Source organism: Giraffa tippelskirchi, chromosome 11 (assembly GCF_054371585.1).
Source record: "Giraffa tippelskirchi isolate mGirTip1 chromosome 11, T2T-mGirTip1v1.2.pri, whole genome shotgun sequence".
Lineage (NCBI taxonomy): Eukaryota > Metazoa > Chordata > Mammalia > Artiodactyla > Giraffidae > Giraffa > Giraffa tippelskirchi.
The window spans coordinates 110,306,917-110,327,875 of record NC_137285.1 but is presented as its reverse complement, the minus strand read 5'-3'; the positions used below and the strand labels follow the sequence as shown (position 1 = coordinate 110,327,875).

General features: G+C 49.9%; 1 protein-coding gene across 8 annotated transcripts in view; it reads right to left on the bottom strand.

Moving 5' to 3' along the window:
- Positions 1-9,732: 9,732 nt before the first annotated feature.
- PLEKHA7 (pleckstrin homology domain containing A7) overlaps positions 9,733-20,959 on the bottom strand; it is a 220,232-nt gene continuing 209,005 nt past the window's right edge. For 4 of the 8 annotated variants that reach the window (XM_081541487.1, XM_081541488.1, XM_081541492.1 and 1 more), the window contains 5 exons: positions 20,394-20,594; positions 17,368-17,526; positions 15,039-15,172; positions 14,025-14,167; positions 9,733-11,157 (listed from right to left, as the gene is read on the bottom strand). In XM_081541487.1, coding sequence (XP_081397613.1) covers positions 11,135-11,157; positions 14,025-14,167; positions 15,039-15,172; positions 17,368-17,526; positions 20,394-20,594 — 660 coding nt within the window. In that variant the 3' untranslated portion in view covers positions 9,733-11,134. Of the gene's footprint in view, positions 11,158-12,486; positions 12,598-14,024; positions 14,168-15,038; positions 15,173-17,367; positions 17,527-20,393; positions 20,595-20,959 lie in introns of all 8 variants that reach the window. The other 4 variants (XM_081541486.1, XM_081541491.1, XM_081541493.1 and 1 more) reach the window with 2 other exon arrangements.

Genomic DNA, 20,959 nt, shown 5'->3' with positions numbered 1-20,959 from the left:
CTATAGTGCCTGGCACATAGTAGGTGCTGAGTAAATATTTGCAGGTAACTAAACAATGGAAAAGAACTGGCACAGGCTTTGCCTACTTTTAGGCCCAGGTAAGATGGGCTCCTGCCTTGGGGGCTACATGTTAGAAGGCCCTGCATATCACAGATATTTATCAAAGAGCATGTGGGTGCCTTAGTCACTCAGAATTTGCCATTGAAGACTAGCATAATGCAGTCTATAACTTTAAATATTTAACCTTGTGAACAGGAAAATCCTCCATGTCTTTTGCCCTATGTCCTTGAAACAAAAGGAGACTTATGTCAAATTCCATGAAGGTTTGTGAGTTTCATCACTACTAATGTCAGAGACAGACACTGCTTCTTAGCATAGAAAAATTCTAGTGGCATCAGTATTTCAGTAAGAGAAATAACTAATTAATTTGTCAAATCCTTTTCACATGGATATAATGGATTCTTGCATAATAAGATACTGTTTCCCAGGAGTGGAAAATACAGTAAAAAGGGTATATAAAAATATATATGTTACACATACATTCATTTATAATTGGAGTCACTGAAAGAAGAGAGAGTATGGGGAAAATTAATTCTCAAAGAGATAAAGGTTAAGAATCTTCAAAAACTGACAAAAGATACCCACCCATAGATTTGAGATCTACAATTCCCAAGCTGGATAAAGACAAAATCACACCTAGGCATATTACAGTAAAAGTGCTGTGACCCAAAGACAAGAAAAAAAGTAAATGCAGATGGGGGGGAACATATTAAGGGTGCAAGAGTAAGACATATAACTTCTCGACATAACTTCCCAGATGGCGCAGTGGTAAAGAATCTGCCTGCAATTCAGGGGACCCAGATTGGATCCCTGGGTTGGGAAGATCCCCTGGAGAAGTAAATGGCTCGCCTGGGAAATTCCATGGACAGTGGAGCCTAGCAAGCTACAGTCCACAGGGTCACATAGAATTAAGACAACTGAGCGACTGACCACACACTACACTAAGCCAAAGAAGCCAGAAGACAATGTAATATCCTCAAAACACTGAAAGAAAAAAAAATCACCAACTTACGACCCTATCCCAGTGGAAACATCCTTCAAGAATAAAGGTGAGACATTTGTGTTGGCCAACCCACATAGGGCTTCTAACATTGAAAGGGAAGTGCTCGCAACGAGTTCCACATTCAATCCAGATTTCTCTCTAGGGTCATTTTTCAACAAAGTACAAACAGGCGGCAGACTCACTGGGTGGAGGTAGCATTCAGGGCTGTCAAGAGATGGCAATTTGGAGGGAAGAGTACCAGAGACAAGAGCTGTAAAACTCCCAAATCTACATAAAGAAACTCCCCTGGTCCTTGACTAACTCCCAAGCTGTATACAAACATGGTGAGAGTAGGAGAGTCCGTCAAAAAAACAGCTGCTCAGGCTCTCCGTGTCACAGCTTTGGGAACAGACAATCTATTTCAGGGGGAAAAGGGATACCAGAGGTTGACCTCATGCTTCCTATCGGCTTCATTCCTCTGGATCTTGGCTCCACAAATTTCACAGCTTTGCGAGCTCTCCATTGCCTTCAAATACTATTTTTAAAAAACAGTTTAGCCTCCTTTTCCATTTGTTCTCAGTAGGAAAGTTGCTTCAAAGTACCCTTGTCTACCATTGCTAGAAGCATAATTGCATGAGACAAGGGCTCAGGGCCGGGGCAATGGGATGACCCAGAGGGATGGGATGGGGAGGGAGGTGGGTGGGGGGTCCAGGAAGGGGAACGCATGTAAACCCATGGCTGATTCATGTCAATGTATGGCAAAAACTATTACAATATTGTAAAGTAATTAGCACCCAACTAAAATAAATAAATTTATTAAAAATAATAATAATTATTGATCACAAAAAATATTTTGGAGAGAAATATTTAAAGGTTTAAATAAACATGTTCATAGACTAGGACACTCAATATTGTAGTGATATAATTCTCTCCAAAGTAATCCACATACAGTGTAGTCTCAGTAGAAAAAAAAATACCCAATTGAGGGTGGAAAATAAAATTTGACAAGTTCTAAAATTTACAAGGAAAAACAAAGACCAAAAATAGCCAAGATAGTTGTGGAAAATAAGAACAAGATAGACACTTTGCTTTTCTGTGTATCAACACTTACTATAAAGCCCCACTAATTAAAATAGTATGATATTGGCACAATGATAGACAGACAACAGAAAAATAGAGTCACACATATACAGATACTTGATTACGACGAAGTGGCACAGCAGTGGGAAGAAAAGGATAGATTCTTCAATAAGTTGGGCATCTATGGGGAAAAATGAAATCTGATGCCCACTTCACACCTTAACTTAAAAACCAGTTCCAGGTATACTGTAGATCTGTCAAAGGCAAAACAAGAAAGCGCCTTAGAGAACAACAGAATAGTTTTATGACTTAAATACAGAAAGACTTTGAACAAGATGCAAAACACTGCAAACTACAAAGGAAAATATTTACATGATTACCTTAAAATTAGTAATGTCTATTCACTGAAAGTCACTGTGAAAAGGCAAGCCAGAGTGGTATAAGACATTTGCAATGCACATCATCCATAACAGGTTCTGTGTCAAATACTCCTTGTGTCTCACCACACATCCTCCAGATATGCTGTGGTAGGATCTCATTTTGGCCACACCTCTCACGTGCCCCAGAGCTTCTTAGCTGCCCCAGTGTGGGGTTCACATGGGAATCACCCACATATGTGGGATATGGAGATGTGAGGGACTTACCCCATGGGGAGCCCTTGGTCAAAGGAGGCTCTGAGCCAGAAGATAAATGCTCTTCTTTCTTATACCACAGGTGGATAATTTTGAGGAGCATTTTACATGATTCTTCAGAAGGTCCCAGTGAGACTGAGCCCAAGTTGTTCACAACAGTGACCAACTTGAGAAGGCACGCGCTTCTATTGCTTTCCCTTCTTTGCCACTTCTGTTCCTTGGATGTGCTTAGTCATTCAGTCGTGTCTGACTCTCTTGTGACCCCATGGACTGTAGCCCACTAGGCTCCTTTGTCCATGGGGATTCTCCAAGCAACAATACTGGAGTGGGTTGCCATGCCCTCCTCCAGGGAATCTTCCCAACCCAGGGATTGAACTCGGGTCTCCTGCATTTCAGGCAGATTCTTTACCAGCTGAGCCACCAGGGAAGCCCTCTGTTCCTTGGATCATTTCTCAAATTAACTTTTGGCCTACAAGCCCTTCCCTCAGACTCTTCTTTCTAAGGGTAGCCAAGATTAAGACAAGCTTACGTCTAGAACCTCTACAAATCAACACAAAAAAGATACATAAACCAATGGAATAATGATAAAGAGTCCTGAAGATACTTCACGAATAAAGAAATCCAAAAGGTCAACAAACATTTGAAAGGATGCACAAGATCAATAACCAGGAAGATGCTAGTAAACCTAATTCATACACATCAAAAATAGTTAACAATTTTTTTTAAAGTTTTGTTAATATTATCTATTGCCATGTAACAAATTACCCCAAAACTTAACAAGTTAAAACAATAAACATTTATCTCACAGTTTCTACGAGTCAAGAATCTGGGCTCTGCTGGGTGCTTCTGGCTGAAGGTCTCTCACAAGGTTGTAATCAAGGTGGCAGGCAGGGCTGTAATCATCTGGGCTGACTGGAGGTAGGGAGGGCCCATTTCCAAGCTCACTCTCAGGTCCTCGCTGGCTGTTGATCAGAGGCAACTGTCCCTGGCCTGTGGGACTCCTCACAGGTTAGCTCACAACATGGTTTCTCCAGTGAGAAAGCAAGAGAGGATGCCCAAGATGGAAGCAACAGTCTTGTAATCTCATCTTGGAAGTGACACCCTGTTAGGGTGTCATGTCCTATTCATTAGAAGGGAACTGCTAGCTCCAGCCCACACTTAAAAGGCAGGCATCACTGGGGGGCCATCTCAGAGGCTGCCACCACAATGAGGATATACGGAGAAACTCACATATTCATGGTGGGACTCTAAATTAATACTATCACTTTGGAAACCAGTTTGACATTTGCTACCTAAATTGAAAGTATGCATACCTTATAACCTATCAACTCTACACTGAGGTATAGACCAAAAGAAATGACTGCATGTAGATTGAGGGATATATATAAAAACGTACATAGCAGCATTATTTTTAATAGCTACAAACTGGAAACATCCAAATGTCCTTTGACAGTAGAGTGGATAAAAACTCCTCGAATATTCCTACAGGGAATACTATACGACAGCAAAATGAGTGAAACATAGTTATATGGATGAAATGATACAATGTTTAGTGGAAAAAAGCCCAACACAAAGGATTACATTATTATTCCATTGGTACACATTTCAGAAAACAAATAAAAATAAGAGTATCTGACTAGGCCTGCTTAGATAGTAAAACTATAAAGAAAAAGTAAGTACGTAAGAATAACAAAAGTCAGGGAGGGTGGTTATCCTTCCTGGGAGGGGGAGGGCCTAACTGAGCAGGAAGGGGCATTAACAGAGCTTCCTGCATCCTGGCAAACTTGGATTTCTTAACTAAGGCAGTGATTACACAGATGTCTGTTTTCTGATCATTTTTTGAGCTGTATGCTGTTATTTCATAGACTTTCTATGTGTATGTTACATTTTGCCATAAAGGAAGCTTTCCCCAAACTACACATATACCCACATCCTATTATCCAATCATGCACAAAAGGGGCCCAGCAGGAGGCCTAATGTGAGGTTAAGTGCTCAGGGTACATAAGCCAGTATCCATTTCGGGACTCCTTTAGGTGGGAAACCCTGTCTGCCTCCTCTCTTGACCATGCCAGGCCCTGGAAGGAAAGGTAGGCAACTGGGCTGAGCTTCCCGGAAGCCCTGCTATTTGCAGCAGGATTTGGCCTGTAGGGGCCCGAGGTCTCTCTTTTGGTGAGAGGGCCCCATCTTCTCCCCTGTTTCTGGCAGGAACAGGGCTGGCGAGGGGCCCTCAGGTCAGGAGTCAGGGACCAGGAGCTCTCTGGGGCAGTCACTGGAGCTCAGCTCTGAGATAATCTGCCTACCCCATGTGACTTCAGCAAGAAGACTCAAAATCCTCTCTAACCACCTCCCCCACCCAGAACTTCAAGGAAAAGGTCAAGGGAATTTTCCTCCCCTATAAATGGAATGAATCTTTCTCGGGCCCAGAAAGAATTATTTATCAGGTGTTCATGGCATTCCGTGTGCCTTTACAGGGCCCAGGCGTGCTCTGAGGCACAACAGACAACTTTCTTCCTGAAAGCTCAGTTTATAGGCCAACTTCAAAGCCCAGGTCCTCAGAACAGGGCACGAGGCTCCAGTTTGGGAATTGACATCAAAGGCGCATGCACAGGTTGATCTGATGTCGGGGTGGACAGCCTTAGGGCTGCGACTGGAGGCCTCAGAGGATTCGCCTGTCCTCAGCCACTGGAGAGCTGAGGGAGCAGCCTGGCAGTGGCATGGCCTTGTGAACCCAAACTTCAAAAGCCCTGGGCCACGGCTTAACTCGCTATGGGCAGCTGTCTAAAATGGCAGACAGACGGTGGAGGGCAGAAGACTTGGTTGGGCAATAGCAGCTGACCCCAAATCTGTTTATCCCCTGAGCCAGGAAGAGGATACAGGGTTTAAATGTGGAAGGGCTGTCTGAAGCCTTGCTGTCCATAGTAAGGATCCTACAGGAGAGCAAACCAGCATGATGATGGTCGGTTGAGTGTCCCACTCAGTCTTCACACCACCCATGTATGGTAGGGACTGTCATTCCTATTTCTCAAAGGAGGAAACTGAAGTTTAGGGAGGTTCCATGACTTGCCCAAGGTCAGAGTCAATAAGGGTGGATCTATCTGCTTTGCACAACCCCTGCCCTTACCTACTACTCAAGGAACTTAAAAACAGGGCACTAGGAATGCTCTCTAGGGGCTTGAGTATAAAACGTGTAACAGAGCAGAGAGAGGCAAACTCATTTGAAAAGGAGAGAAGGCTTCCTGGCCGACAGCCCTTGACTTTTTCATTCCCTCATTCATTCAACAAATTTCTCAGTACCTTCTTTGTGGCAGACATTGTTCTCGGCACTAGGGATGATATAATGAACAAGACAATGCCCTTGCTCTTACCAAACATACATTCTTGAGAGGGAGATTGGCTATAAACAAGTAAACAAATTAAAAAATGAGAATGCAGTATGTGTTAAATAATTATAGCTTGTTTTTGTTCTGTTGCTAAGTCGTGTCCGACTCTTTGCAGCCCCATGGATTGCAGCATGCCAGGTTTCCCTGTCCTTCACTATCTCCTGGAGTTTGCTCAAACTCATGTCTTGATAGCAGGTAAATGAGAACTTATGTCATATTTTTTCTAGTGCTTCCTATGGGGTCAAGAACCATGCTTAGCATTTTCCATGTCATAATTCATTTAATCTTTGTTAACAACTCTCCTGAGGTAGATACCAATATAAACCCTCATCCTTCAGAAGAAGCCCTTTAGCAAGTACTTCTCAGCTCTCCATGAAAAAGCCTTTGAGAAGCTCAGCTGGGAAACCTCTTCCCTGTGTCCTATGCAGTCCCCAGTGAGCTCAGAAAGAAGCTTTCTAGGGTCTGTGAGTACGGCTCCACAGGCTCGGCCTCTCTCCCCAAAGCTCAGTCCTTCCTGGGCTGGTCTGCACCCTCCAACCACGACCTGCACCCTCCGCAGGGCGGGCGAGTCCACCCCCATGCGCACCCTCACTCCAGCCTCATCTGCATTTAACATCCCTTGTTGGGCTTTGGCAGAGAATACTCAACAGACTCGTATTAAAAATGCCCTTTAAAATTCAAAAGCTTTGAACTGAAGAAATACCTTGAGAAGTTTTCATGGAAAGTTCAGCTCCGCTGGTTCAATTCACTACACTTAGATGCACCTTTTCAAATAATAGGGAAAAAATGTAACAGGGTCAGACCCAATCAATATGCTTGTTCAAACAGAATTGCAGGGACTGTGATGTGCACACATTTTGTACTCTGCCTTTGTACCCTGCCACTCGCTCTGAAGAAAGGTTTCTTTGCTGGGAGAGCAATGAAAGTGGTAGCCTTTGGAGTGGAGACAGCAAAGCAATGTCGTGTTTACTGGGCCAGGAGGGGCTGCCATTTTTCGCATCCACCCCCCACCCCCAGCCTCATCTCTTTGTTCTTTTCAAAACGGCATGCAACCCACATGGGCAAAGTCCTTCCTATGCCTGGGTGTCTGATGCTGAATTGGAGGCAGAGGACTCCCAGCACTTGCCTGCTCCATCTCAGAAAGGTGATTTGTGGATTAGACAAATAATTTGCTGCTTCTTTCCCACCCTTGGTGAGAACACAAAAGGATTTGCCATAGAGCACTGTACCATGGCTGGGGGAACTCCTAAAGCCTAAAACGGGCTCTTGTTTGGCTAAGTCAGGGTCCACATCCACCCCACGCCCCCCTCCCCCTGCCACCTTCCATCCCCAAGAGGACCTTGGGCAGATGGAGGTTTCCTTAGCCTTGGGCTGCAACCTACAACAGCCAGGAAGATTCTGGAAAACCCACCTTAAGTGAAGATGGCCAAATTAGAGGGAGAACGGATGAGCTACAGAGCCCACCACCAGACCCTTGGCCAGACACAAAGGCAGGCAAAAAAATGAATGAAGGGGAGCAAACGAAAGGCCTGCCTTCAGCATCCATATCAGTCTGGGCACATTGACCTCATGCACAATCACAGATGTATACACATCTCAACCTCAACCATTTAAACGATGCCCTGGAATTGAGAGAGTAGCAATGATGTATATACACCGCCATGTACAAAATAGATAGCTAGCAGGAAGTAGCTGTATAGAGCAGGGAACTCAGCTTGGTGCTCTGTAATGACATAGAGGTGTAGGATGGGGGGCTGGGAGGAAGACTCAAGAGGGAGGGGATACATGTGTACTTACGGCTGATTCACGTTGTTCTATAGCAGAAACCAACACAACATGGTAAAGCAATTATCCTTCAGTTAAAAAAAACGAAACAACGCCCTGGACATGGTGAGGATCTGGGCTGTTCAGGAGGGTCAAGTGGGGATTAGGAAAAATTATTTCCAACCCCTACTTCATACTAGATCCTGAAACATTCTTGTTGGTTCTTGCTAAAATAAGACATCATGGGTTTCCCCTGGACCTGGGTTAAAGTCAGGAATAGATGTCAACAGGGGTGCAGAAGTATGCTCACACTCCCTTTGCTGAGCAAATCCCATCATTTCAAACTCTGCTCAGGCCCCCAGGGCCCTTGCAAAGAAGCGAAGTCAAAACTATTGGGCCACATGGAGTTTCCCCTCCAGAGTGGCCCTCACCTGGAGGGTCCCTGGTCAGCCAGTCCTTTTGCAGATGGCCCCATCTTACCTCAGGTAATGAGTCCTCTCGAGGAAGCTGTGAAGGGGGCCAGGCCATGTTGCCTGCTCACACGTGATGCAGCTGGAGGGTGCCTTTTCCAACCATCCATGCTCTTTGTAGAGTCTGAGTTGAGGGCCGGTCATGCTCTCAGTTTGAAATTTGGGCCACGATTCTTAGAGAACAGGCTACCCCTCCTCCCGCTGGGGTGGAGAAAAGAGTTAGGAGTCACCATGTTCCCTCCTACACAGGACCGTACGTGGGACCAGCTAGTAAGAAAACCCCTGACATGCTTTGGCTGAGAGAATGGTGGCCACCTAGCATCAGGGGCTCTACCTCCTGTACCTTTTTTCCTTGCCTTGCACTCAATTGTGGACAAATTCTCCAGTACCTCCACCCCTCACCGGGGTTTCCCAGGTGGTAAAGAACTTAACTGCCAATACAAGAGATGTAAGAGACTTGGGTCCCATCCCTGGGTTGAGAAGATCCCCTGGAGAAGGAAATGGCAACCCACTCCAGTGTTCTTGCCTGGAGAATCCTGTGGAGAGAGGAGCCTGGAGGGCTACAGTCCATGGGGTCACTAAGAGACACAACTGAAGCGACTTAGCACAACAGCACAACCACCCCACCCTTCGCACCCCAGTCTCCCTTTCATCTGTTATGGAGCTATCTACAAGTAATACTTAAAACCAGAGAATATTTTCCATTTTAAAATTAAAAATCAGTAGCTAAAAAAGCAGCAGTGTCCCCTCTTCAGAATGCTTTGGAATCTGTTCTCCCCACTTTAACTAGTTGGAAAGTCACTCTGCACTGCAGGGGCTCTTGTTGGCAACAGAGATCAACTGCCGTTAACAACAAACTCTAACATGCACGCGTCCCTAAACTGAACTGGCTTCCCGCCTTCTGTTTCAAGCATATATCACAAGTCAAAACGAAATAAATCCAAATCCAGTTTGCAATGGTCCGTCACTAACCCACCTCACTGGAATGAGCTGGTGGCTTGTGGGTTGGAAGAGGGTCTGTGGGGCTGTGGGGTCCCTCCCACTGTCTGGGATCACAGTCCGCCTGCCAAACCAGCCCCGCACGGGCATCCACAGCCTGTCCACAGCCCAGCAGCCCTTCAACTGGGTGGGCTAGGGTAGGGAGCCATCCTGAGCAGCTGTTGAAGCCCAGCCAAGGGCCTGAGAGCACAGGCCTTCCTCTCTCAGACCTTCAATGTCAATCAAGTGTCAAGACCTCATTGGGAGAAACTTCATAGGTGAACACTGCAGGATCAAGAGGTGACACTGGGGACTTTCCAAAGAAATAGAAAGAAGAAACTAACACAGGCCACTCATGGAAAATAGCCAGCAAAAAGCAGGAAGAGTACCAGGTTAATACTTTAATCTGTACATCACATTTTTTTTTTTTTGCAAACCATTACACTTTTTTTAAATTAACTTTTTCTTGCAAAATACTCATTTCATTTTCCCAACAAAATTTTATAAAGGCAAAAATAAAATCTTATTTTGGCAAATGTCATGAAGTTGATACTGGCAGCATATGGAGTTAGTTAAAAATAGACGGCAACTTCTAAATATAGTCAAGATTATTTTTCTGACCATAGTCAAAGACCAATTTTCATTTAAAGTGTGGCTCTACCCAATGGAGGTTTTTTTTTTCCTTTTCAATCTCATTTTCTATATGCAGAATATCATGCGCTCGTGACTCATATAAAGGGCCACAAACACGGCACCTGGTCTGGTGGCCCCTTCCCCATTTTAGGCTGGAAGTCAAGTCATCGTCCTGCCATTGTGGCCCTGCTGGCCATCAGAGATGATGGAGACCTGCTGCCTGCCCTCCAGCCACTGATCCAAGTCCTGGGAAGCTGACCTGTGTTCTGAGGGGCAGGCTGCAAAGGTCCCAGGATTGCTAGCTTAGTGTGGACACAGGGAGTTGCAGGTAGATGCCACCCAGTGTGACGTTTATTGCTTACGATACAAGTCGAAGATGCTCTTCTCGCCTTTTTTGTATTTCAAAGTGTTCTGTATTTCTTTTTTATTAATTAAAGCAAAATTTTTTTTTTTTTTGAGATTAAAGCAAATTTTTTTTTTTTTTTTGAGAAGAGCCCTTTGCTGAGAGAACCTCATGGGCGGGTTGGGAACCAAAGTTCTTAGACATGTTGTTGGGCCTAAGGCAGACCCAAGGCTGAGGCACAGACTTGGGCTCCGTCTCGGTGGAGCTTCACCCTCCAGACCTGGCCATCAGGCGGGCAAGGTCAGGGATAGATGACTACTGCCCCGGACAGCATGCCAATGAGCCCCACAATGGAATCCACTGTAAGCATGTCTCCCGTCCAAGCTCGCCTGCGTTCAGCAGATGCTGGACTGGCTTCTGCTCACCCTGCCCTTCGGCCCCACCCACACCCACCACCCCACAATACCTGAATCTGTGTGTGCAGCTCCAAAATCTTGCATCCTCACCTTCTCGGCCACTGAGCCCTTGAGGTGAACATTATAAAATATATCCTGATTCTAAAATACAGCATCAGTATTGTACAGTGTGTATCAAAAGTGCCTTTGTCACATGTAAAAGGAGTCTGAACTAAAACAAGCAGGGGTGTTAGGACCTAGCCTTGTGGTGAACGCCCCACAGCTGACGGGCTACTCCGTCCTCCAGGCTGAACCCCTGCTTAGCTGGAAGGGGTTTCCTTGGCGGAAGAAGGATTGATCTTTTCGGAGGAAACGGGTTCTGCTGGCCCCTGGCTCCAGACTTCTCTGTGTGCTGGATCACGGGTCAGTCACTGCCTGGGCTGGCAAAAAGCAGAGGAGACAATGAGGGGCAGGACCCCAACCCACTCTGGGGAGCAGGTGGTGGGCTTGTTTGCACACACATGGGACAGGGACTGGCAGGCTAGCAAGACAGAGTGCAGCCGGGCGGGGGCCAGGGCAGTGCGGCCGCTGCTGGGGACGCTCCGCTTCTAGGACTACGGGCGCCCCACCTTTCCTCCACCCCATCACTTCTAGGAAGTCTGCCAGACACACACTGGCCCTGAGACTGGGTCCCCGCTCTAAGAGGGCCATAGGCCTGAGCAAAGAGGGCTCTGGGTTCCAGTTCCTGCCCGGCCCTCCGTTTGCTGAGTCACTCTGGGTAACTTGCTCAGCTTCCGTGGCCCTTGTTTGTTTAATTTAAAAACACGGTGATCGCACCAATCTCCTAGGACCACTGAGGATGCTGGAAGGGTAAAAGGAAATGTGGATGGGCTCTGAAAAGAGCATCGGAGGCCTACTCATGGCCACAGAGGCAACAAAAACTGGGAGGAACAGAGCCTCTCTGTGACCTGGGACACTCAGATCTCTAGGAGAAAACCACACACCCCACCTGTGACCCCAGAGGATGCTGTGGCCTTTACAGGGTCCTCTGGAGCCAAGACCTGACTGGAGCATTTCCCTGGGGTTCCTCAGACACGGGGTCCCTACTGTATACCTCCCGAGAGCCTGGCCCAAGGCCAACCTCCTCCTGCCACCCTCAGGCTGGGGGACACCTGCCCGAGAGCATGCCTCTGCCCGGATGACACACCTCCATCCCTCACTGCACTGCCTTCTCCAAACACCTAGAGCTCCTGAGGTGGCCGGATGGGCCCACGGGTGGTGATAGAAGACTCACGAGGAAAGGGTCCCCACCCTAGTTCTGATACCCATAGCCACGACTCTTCGGGCCAGTCCCTCATGGGCTCTGAGCTGCTCTTCCTCATGTGTAAAATGGGGTGAATATCCCCACAGGGTTATGGCCAGTGCTCAGCAATGTTAACCATAAACACTAGAGAGAAAACCCTACACACCACCTGGCTTGCACCGGTCCCTTGGGGGCGCTAGGCCACCCGCAGGAAGGACAGCTGGGCAGGGAGGGGCGTGGCTCTGGTTCCTGAGATTTCAGGGGCTCTCCTGTATCGGAGCCACTGAACACTGAGTTCCTAAAAACCAACAGCCCCCGTCCTGCCCACCAGCCCGGGAGGTCTCCCCAGCGGCCGCTTTGCCCATGGAAGGAAGCATCAGCAGGTGGACTGCAATCGTCTCAGTAGTAGGGAGGGAACATGCTCAGCGCCAGGAGAGGGGCCACGACGCCAGGCAGGAGCTCTTACTTGGAAGGTGTTAGACAAAGGTGTAGTGGAGTCCGTTGCTTAAGGGGGGGTAAGGTGGCACGGTCCTGGAGGACAGGGGGGCTTTAGGCGGGAGGAGGGCCAGCTGCTGCGCTAGACGGGCAGACAGGAATTAAGCGGTGTGTTAGGCTCCTCGTCTGCTCCCGCAGCTCCAAACGCCCCACTCGGCAGGGCCGCGAAGCTGTGGGCCCCACCGCCCGCCACTAGTGGCCTGGGATGGGGGATACTTCCGTGGGGCCGGGTTGGGGCCTGGCCTGGGACTGGAGAAAGGGAGCAAGAGTGAGGAGAGGCTGCAGCAGAGGTGGCCACTCAGCGGGGGAGTGACTGCGGGGGTCAGGGTGGGAGGTCTGGGGTGCACTCGCCTGCTGGTGGGGAGGAAGCCAAGGACAGTACGTCCACACAGGTAGAGCAAGCACAGGCCAGAGAGGAGGGTGATTTACGGCAGGGCAGGTGCCCCCACTGGACCCCTGGACACAGAGAGGAATTCAAAACCGCCATGCAGGGCCTCAGGGACTCCCAGGATCATCAGGAGGACGGGCCTGGGGGAGCCGCCTGCTGTCTCCCCCCCAAGGACACCCTCTTGGCTGACACACATGCCCTCGGGGAGTCAGGACACGACCTCCGGACAGCAGGGACCTCAGGGACTCTGTACGGGACCAGAGCTGGGGGATAGAGAACAGGCTTCCCCTTGCCCTCAGTCATCCCATGGCTTCTTGATACAACTCTGCTCCCTGGGGCTACCACCTCAGGGCCTGGCGGGCCCCACCCTTGGTCACTTCTAGAACCTTTGGCCAGAGTTGGAGGACTGGTGGGGACTGTGACACCACTTTGCTCTACGCCCACCCCTCACACCTGGCCAAGGGCACCACCTGGACATGCAGTGGTCACTGCGTCTGGGGGAGAAACCGCGCTGGGTGAGCTGTGAGGGCTCACACAGGCAGGGCACGTGTGGGTGGGGAGAGGAGCCAAGAGTCTCTTTCCTAGCTGAGAAAGCCTTTTTTACATATGTGTACATGTACACACACAAATACACATACACTCCTGACAGAGAGAAAGCCTTTTTTACACATGTGCACATATACGTACACACACACACACACACACCACCCTTGGAAAGTCCCACTTTCCAAGTCCTGCTTTCTGGCACAGGCCACTCAGAGGCAACTCTGATAGGTGGACAGTGGCTCTGATTTGGGGACCAAAGCAGAGACCCCAAGGAGGGTTAGAGGGGCCCCTTCTGCCTCGTCCCAGCAAGAAATCCAAGCACCAGAGCCTTTCATGAGGCCAGAAATCTTAGCCTTGACCCCTCAGCTCAGGAGCCAGAAAAACCTGTTCTCAACCAGCAATCTCAGAGAGAGCGGAAGAGCACCACCACCCCCAGGTCTAACAATGAGCCGCACGCACGGCTGTTCTTCAGTTTCTAAGCCGGACGCCTGCTTTCCTCAACAGGCTGGGCTGGGCCCTGAACCCAGGGAGCAGGGGCTGGGGCCCAGCCTCTGAGGCTGCACCCACAGCCTCACCTGCCACCTGCTTGCTGCGCTGGGAGGCCTCCGAGGCCAGGGCGTAGGAGATGTTGATGATGCGCTCCTGCTCCTGCAGCTGCGAGTCCAGGTCGGCCACGCTGTTCCGGTCCTGGCTGGTGGTTGGCTGCAGGTTGCACATGCTGCGGGAGGGCCAGAAAGTGGGCTGTGGGCCTCCCCGCCCACGGCGTCCACCTCAGGAGAGGAGGGTCCCCCTGGCCTGAGGATCTCACCCTTCTGGGGGCGTCAGATAAAAGCAGGACACTTTCTCTCCAGACCAAGGTGCACAAGCTCCTCTCCAAATGCCCAGTCACAGCTTTGTCCCTCCTTTGGGGGATCACAGACCTCAAGGGAAGAGTTCTGGCTCTAGGCTCCTATTCCCTCCAGATGTGAAAAGGCTAACCTGGCTCTGAAAGGGAGGACCTCAAACACTAGCTTTATGTTTCTGAGGCTATAGGGGCTGATGGGACAGGAAAGCCACTTGCTGGGGTCCCCTCCTGGCCTCCAGGGGTGTGGACGAGGCCTCTGGCAGTTCAGGACACGGCTGGGCCCCTGGATCTGGTCTAGACCACAGGCCACTTTCAGTGAACAGTGGCTCTGATTTGGGGACCAAAGCAGGGACTCCAAAGGTCTAGGGTCTGAGTGAGGGAACATAGGCCCTGGGGCTGGGAGCGCCATCCTTGGGGGTGACCTCTAAGTGCGTCCACTTCACTGCCACACTTGGCTCCACTCCCCACACTTGCCAGGGCCACAGGACACAGATCTGGGGGCGAGGACCTAGCATGGCCCTCTGAGAGCTTCACAACCTTCCAGGAGACCTGGGTGAGCTTCCTCGCTGATCTGTCGGTGACATGCTGAGAGCCGGCCTGCCCCTTACAATGAGCAACACTTGCCTAAGACGGAGGCCTGATAAAACACACACATCCTGGCTGGCCCAGTCCAGGGCCCGTTCAGCTGAGACACCCCTGGGGCGGCCTAGCAGGCTGTCAGGACTTGGGCGGTGTGAGGGCTGACCTGGACCGGGTGAGGATGTTACGGATCTTCTCGGCTTTGCGGTACCGCGCCTGCAGCTCCTCCAGGCTGGGCGGCTCTTCAGGATCCAGCTCCACGTAACGCTCGGGGATGGAGACCTTCTCTGGTTTGGAGAGCTGAGGAAAGGACCGGCGGCGGTGGTTGGGAGGCACAGATGTTTGGTTTGAGACCCGGTCCCCCCACCAGGAGGCACATGGAGCCGCCCACACGCTCAAGTATTTGCTAAGACCACAGTGGCAGCAGTTCACCGTGGAGTCAGGATCTACATCTGGGTTTGACTCCAAAGCCCGTGCTCTTTCCACCATACCCGGCACCTCCTACTGGCCAAGGGAAGGGAAAGAGGAAGGCAAAGTAACTAGACCAGAAGACCCGAGAAGGACAGCAGTCACCCAAGACGCTACCCTCCGCGTGATCTGACCTGTGCGGACCTCGCCAGCCCCACAGACCCCCCCTCCGTCCCTGCTCTCTCCTCTGCCTGGGATGCTCCTCTCCGGGCTCCACGGACTCTCTCTCATCCTCCCAACCTCACCTCCAGAAGCCTTCCCTGACCGTGCCTCTCCCTGCCACTCCCTCTGCTTTCTGTTTGTTTCTCCACCGTCTAGCTCAGACACTTGGTACTCAGCAGCCCTTCAGCAAACACTCCTTGGATAGTTAGATGGGTAGGTGGGCAGATGGATGGGTGGCTGGGTGGAGGAATGAAAGAAAGTGACAGTGCCTTTTGTCCCTACAAAAGCCCTTCTGACCCAGACAGGAGGCAGCCACGTTGCATCTCTTGCTCTCAAAAGGAAACTGACCCCCACTCCTCCCCTCCAGTCTCTCATACAAACCCAACAGCAACCTCAGCTTAGTGAAACCTTATTTGGGCCAAGAAAGCTAAAGGCAACTTTTGCACACCTTAGGGAATTTTTTTTCTCCTTGAGTAATAGCAGTACATTTAAAATGAGGTTGGTTGAAACTCCTAAAGACAAGGTCAATCCAATCTCAGGGCAAAAATGGACTTGAATTTAAACCCACCCCTACCTTCCATTCTGGTGAAAGATGGCAAGAAAAAGCACCTATTTTTCCCAATGAAGGCAGGTCCAGAGCAAGGATGCAGATCACATTGCAGGAGCAGGGATTTAGGTTAGAGATAAGGAAGGACTTTTCCCCTTGGCTGGCAGGCTAATCAGGACACCACAAAGCGCACTTCCCACGGCCAAGGCAGCCTGTAGAAGCTTCTTTTGTGAATCTGAGAACTCATGGACTTCTAGATGCTTCAGAGGTGCCAAAGGGAAAGGGGCTTAAGGCAGGGGACTAACCTTGTTAACCCCTGGAGGCCCAGTGGACCCCAGAACCCAGGTACTCCACAGGCGTCAGTCTGCCCCCTCCGGTCTGATCTATCCTTCAAGTTGTAAGAGCACTTCCTCTCATGCAGTTTCAGGCCAGGCCAAGTCCTCACACAAATGTATTTGGGCTATCTGGGCCCTGCACACTTCATTCAAGAGAGTCGTCATTCAGCAAATATTTACAGAGTGGCTATTGTGTGCCAGGCCTGGTGCTGGGTGCATAAAGGTGAACCCAACAGCCACAAACACTGCTCTACAGAGCTTACGAGCGGCACAACACAGGTCTCAGGAGACCACCCTATGTCTTGAAGACCCTGAGTCTGTCATGCACTGACTCCCTTTCTCTTCCCTCCAGTAAAGACATTCCTGGCTGCAGTTATTTGCTTTTCTGGGCCTGCCTGGTCATGGTGTATTTGAGCCACCAGAGGGCGCAAGGAGACTTCAGACCAGTCCTATCCAGGTCTCCCAGCCTCTGCCACACCTGGAAATTTCACCTGTGATTTCTAAACCTGCCTCCCCTTTCCCCCACCTCAAGTCTGATTGCCTAAACTAGCCTGACTGGCCAGATGCAAGACCAACTCCTAGTTTTCCAGGGAACATATCCTAACAATAACAACTACCTCATCACATTCCTATTACGTGCCAGGTCCTGTGCTCATAGCTTTCTGATCACTGCCAATCGTTCGGGCAATGTGCTGAGTCTCATAACCCTCAACACAACTGACATCACTGCTGAGGAAACCAAGCCACAGAGAAGTTAAATGACTTGCCCCTAATTATAGAGAGATGGATCTGAGCCTGCATCACAATGTCTGGACTCCTCTCACCACCTCCAAGCTGTTGTTCACTCATCCTCTGGCCACGTTGAAGCCGAGCCTGTCCCATTCAGGGCAACCCCCCCAGTGCCCCTGGGAGGGTGGGTCAGGCTGAAGTCTGAAGGCCATGCCTCAGAAGGAATGAGGCATGAAGGAAGCCCCCGCCCTCACCTCTCTGCTGATGTCCACGTCATAATCTTGTGGTTCCAGGTCCAATTCAGTGACAGGCATGGCCTGCACTTTCAGCCAGCCATTCTCTTCCTTGTCCTTTCTGTCCCCTTGTACAGCCCGTTCCAGCAGCTGCAGGTCAAAGTCCTGCTCACGCTTCCACTGGCAACAGAATGAGAGGGTGAAATGTAGTCACTTCCTGACAGGCCCTCTTGGGGGGGTCTTGTGGGCACCAGGGTCCTTGGGAAGTTGGGTCTGTGACTCGTTAGGGAAAAGCTGTGTGACCATGGACCTCAAGACCATCTCTGAAAGAAGACAGCAGCGTCTGTGACATGGATGCTCTGTCGTGTGCTGAAACTCTGTGACAGGGAGAACAAGGCCTCTGCCCCTTTGATACAGCCTGACTCCAGACTGCTCATGTCTCTCTGATCTGGCCCTAGAGTGTTCAGACCTCCAGGGTACAGGTCTATGATCCACGACTTTAGACTTACAATAGTTTCCAGGGATACAGGAAGCCCCCAGGTCCCAGAAGGTGACCCCAAAACAGAATCTGGGACAGAGCTCCAGAGAAGGGGTTTGCCGCTTCTGCCACCTGACAGCTCATAGAAGACTTTCTTGGTTCTGGAGTCCTATGTCTCAGCTCAGAAACAATGGAAAAAACAAAACCCTCTGAGGCCCTGGTAAGCAAGTGGGATAGCCAAGATCTTCTCTCATGGGAATTCCCAACAGGACACAGTGAGGGGTGAGGAATACTGCACCCACAGTGGGGCTGGGGAGGCGCAGGCAGGAGCAGCTTAGGACCACTGAGGCAGATAAGCTGCCGTGTACCAGGCATCTATTTAAGTTAGAAAAACCAAAACCATGTAAGATTTAAATCCTAAATCAAACTCAACATTTCCAACTCTGTAACAAGCAAGCTTCACAGAGGGAAACTCTAACCCGGCCACTTTAAGATCCCAACACAGAGAATGGAGACATATATACACATGGCTGAAACTATCGCAACATTGTTAATCTGCTATACTCCAATACAAAATAAAAATTAAAAACAAAACCCAGTTCAATGGTTGGGCTCCACCTGGGCCTTCCTAATCAGCTGTGGCCTTCATCCCCACAGAACTCCATGTTGAACAGGTTGCTAAGAGGAGGTCATGGGCTCAAAGCCTCTCTTTTCTTGAGCAGAAGCCAAGCAGAAACTTCTCCACCCCAGGCTGCCTCCTCCCTCTCACCTCATCCACCTCACAGAGCCCCGAGTGGTCACAGTCGTCTTTAATGTCCCCTCCAGCCCCACTCACCCAAGCCCCAAACCCATAGCCATAACAGCACATTTCACCCATTCATGCACAAGCTCTCAATACTGACTCTACGTCAACATAATCGCTCTCAGGTGATGGCTTCCTACAAAAGTACGAAAGGATTAGACAGTTGAAGATTCAGGGATGAAAAATTAATTTAATGATTGATTCACAAAGAAAACACACATTTTCTGACACGCTCACCAATGCCCCAGATAGAGACAAGTCCTCACATAAACCCAGCCTGATTGCTTCCAGACAGAAAAAGTTCACTGGACTGTACAGTGTATCCTGGGGAAGAACCACGCCAATCCATCATCATTAAGCAACACGTTTATTGGCGCTGAGGCAGAGACTTAACACAAGTCTTTCTAAAGAGAAAAAATTACAAAGTATTCAAGTTACGATTTTTAGATCGTTTTTCTACATTTGAGACATCAGGTTGTAAAAAGTCAGTTTTATCTCATAAGACATTTACTTACAAAGTTTAAAAGTTACTGGCTTTGCAGCTTTTCAGGATATGAGTGTGCTGGGTCTTATCCCTTTGGTGTCTGAGCTAACAGCTGCCGAGAGGCTCTCTGAATACAGATCATAATGTCTCTTGCTATCTTTTCAAGTTATAAAATACTAGAACACGAAGTTTTCCATAAGAAATTGTGCCGATGGGGCTGGAGGAATTAAAACTGAACCACCTCAGACTTGGCAGAATTTATTCAAACGTGCAATCTCTGAAGTCCATGTCTACTATCCCAGTATAAGGCATGGACATTAATAAATTCATCACGCCCAGACCTCTGGCAAAGACCACCACCCTTGGGCAGTGGGGTTGGCTCAGCCTTGTGGGGCAGCTTTTGGGATAAGTGAATTATGAGTCAGTAAGCCTGCATAAAGGGGGCAGTAGAAAGTGAGTCACAAATGGGGGTGCTTGCTAGGCTATGGAGAAAAGAGCTGCTATTGTAAGCCTGGTAACAGGAGCACAGGCCAGTTAGAGAATGGTGGATGCAAATTAGAAGCTTCTGTAAACACAATCAGGCAGGATTAGAGAGGCAATGAGCGGTAATGCTAAAAGCAAAAGAGCTTGTGCAATGAATTAGGGAAAGAACAGTCAGGCTAGAGGTCTAGGGAAACATTTGATTTCAAACAATAGAGAAAAATCCAATGGAATGTTTCCAAAAGGGACCTAAGGCGACTGTGGGCAGGGTGCAATGCCTGGAAGCACCACCAGAGGGCAGCAAGCAGCCCAGCTCTCCTGGGTGCAGGGCCTGTGGGCATGAGCAGCTGTGGGAGACCCCTGCCCTCGGGGGTGTGGGGTGCCACACCCTGCTCAGTTGCTCCCCAGGGCACCTGCTTGGAGGTTGCGAGGCTGGCTGACTTGCACTCCTCAAATCATAGCACCATCTTTCTCCTCCACTGCTCCAACTCTGTATTTCCCAAGTCCTGGGTTCAGGTGAGAGACTGAGAATGCAGAAGAAGGGCCTCTCTCTCAAGCTCCACTGGAGACCTGACCGTGGACGCTTCCTCTGGCTCCTGGGCTCCTGCCATGGCATCCTCACTCTTTCTCTAGTTCAGGGCACCCTCTGACCAAGTCACTTACGTGGCCTGGCTTGTGGGCACACAGCCCACGGGGCGTTCTCTGACCCACTCTCTCGGGGGTGAGCCAAGCTTGGGTCTGGGGGACTCCGGGAAGCTCTGCTCCCTGTCCCAGCCCCGCCTGCCTGGACCCTCCTAACATACTGAGCCGAGGTCTCCTGGGAGCGGTTGGCTGAGGTAGCGGGAAGAGGGGAGCCCCATCCTCTCTCCTTGGCTCAGCGTCCTCTTGCGCTCCCGGACCAGTGCCTTCTGGTGCCGCTTCATGCGCTCCAGCTGCTCCTCCGCGCTCATCTTGCCCCGCTGGTGGTCTCCTGAGTACAGGCGCTCCAAGGCACTCTTGGGTCTCTGAGGGGCAGGAGGGACAGACAGGGCGGCTGGGCTGAGAACAGAGGGTGGCCGCCCACCTGGCTTCAGCCCTGTCTCTCTTACACACACACACACACACACACACACACACACAGACATACACACTCACATACACACACACTCACACACACACACACACACACACACACTCTCCCCTCTAAGCACACTCAGAGACATGACAACCCAGCCCTCACGGGCTCTCTGGCAGCACCCCATCCTGCAGATGCAGCCCTGAGGCCCAGGGCTGTCCAGGTGGGCACCCATGCGCCATGAGATGGACCAGACTCAGGGTGTGGGTCACTGGGTGAGAGCGGGGAGACAGGCGGGGGCCCTTGGGAAATGGA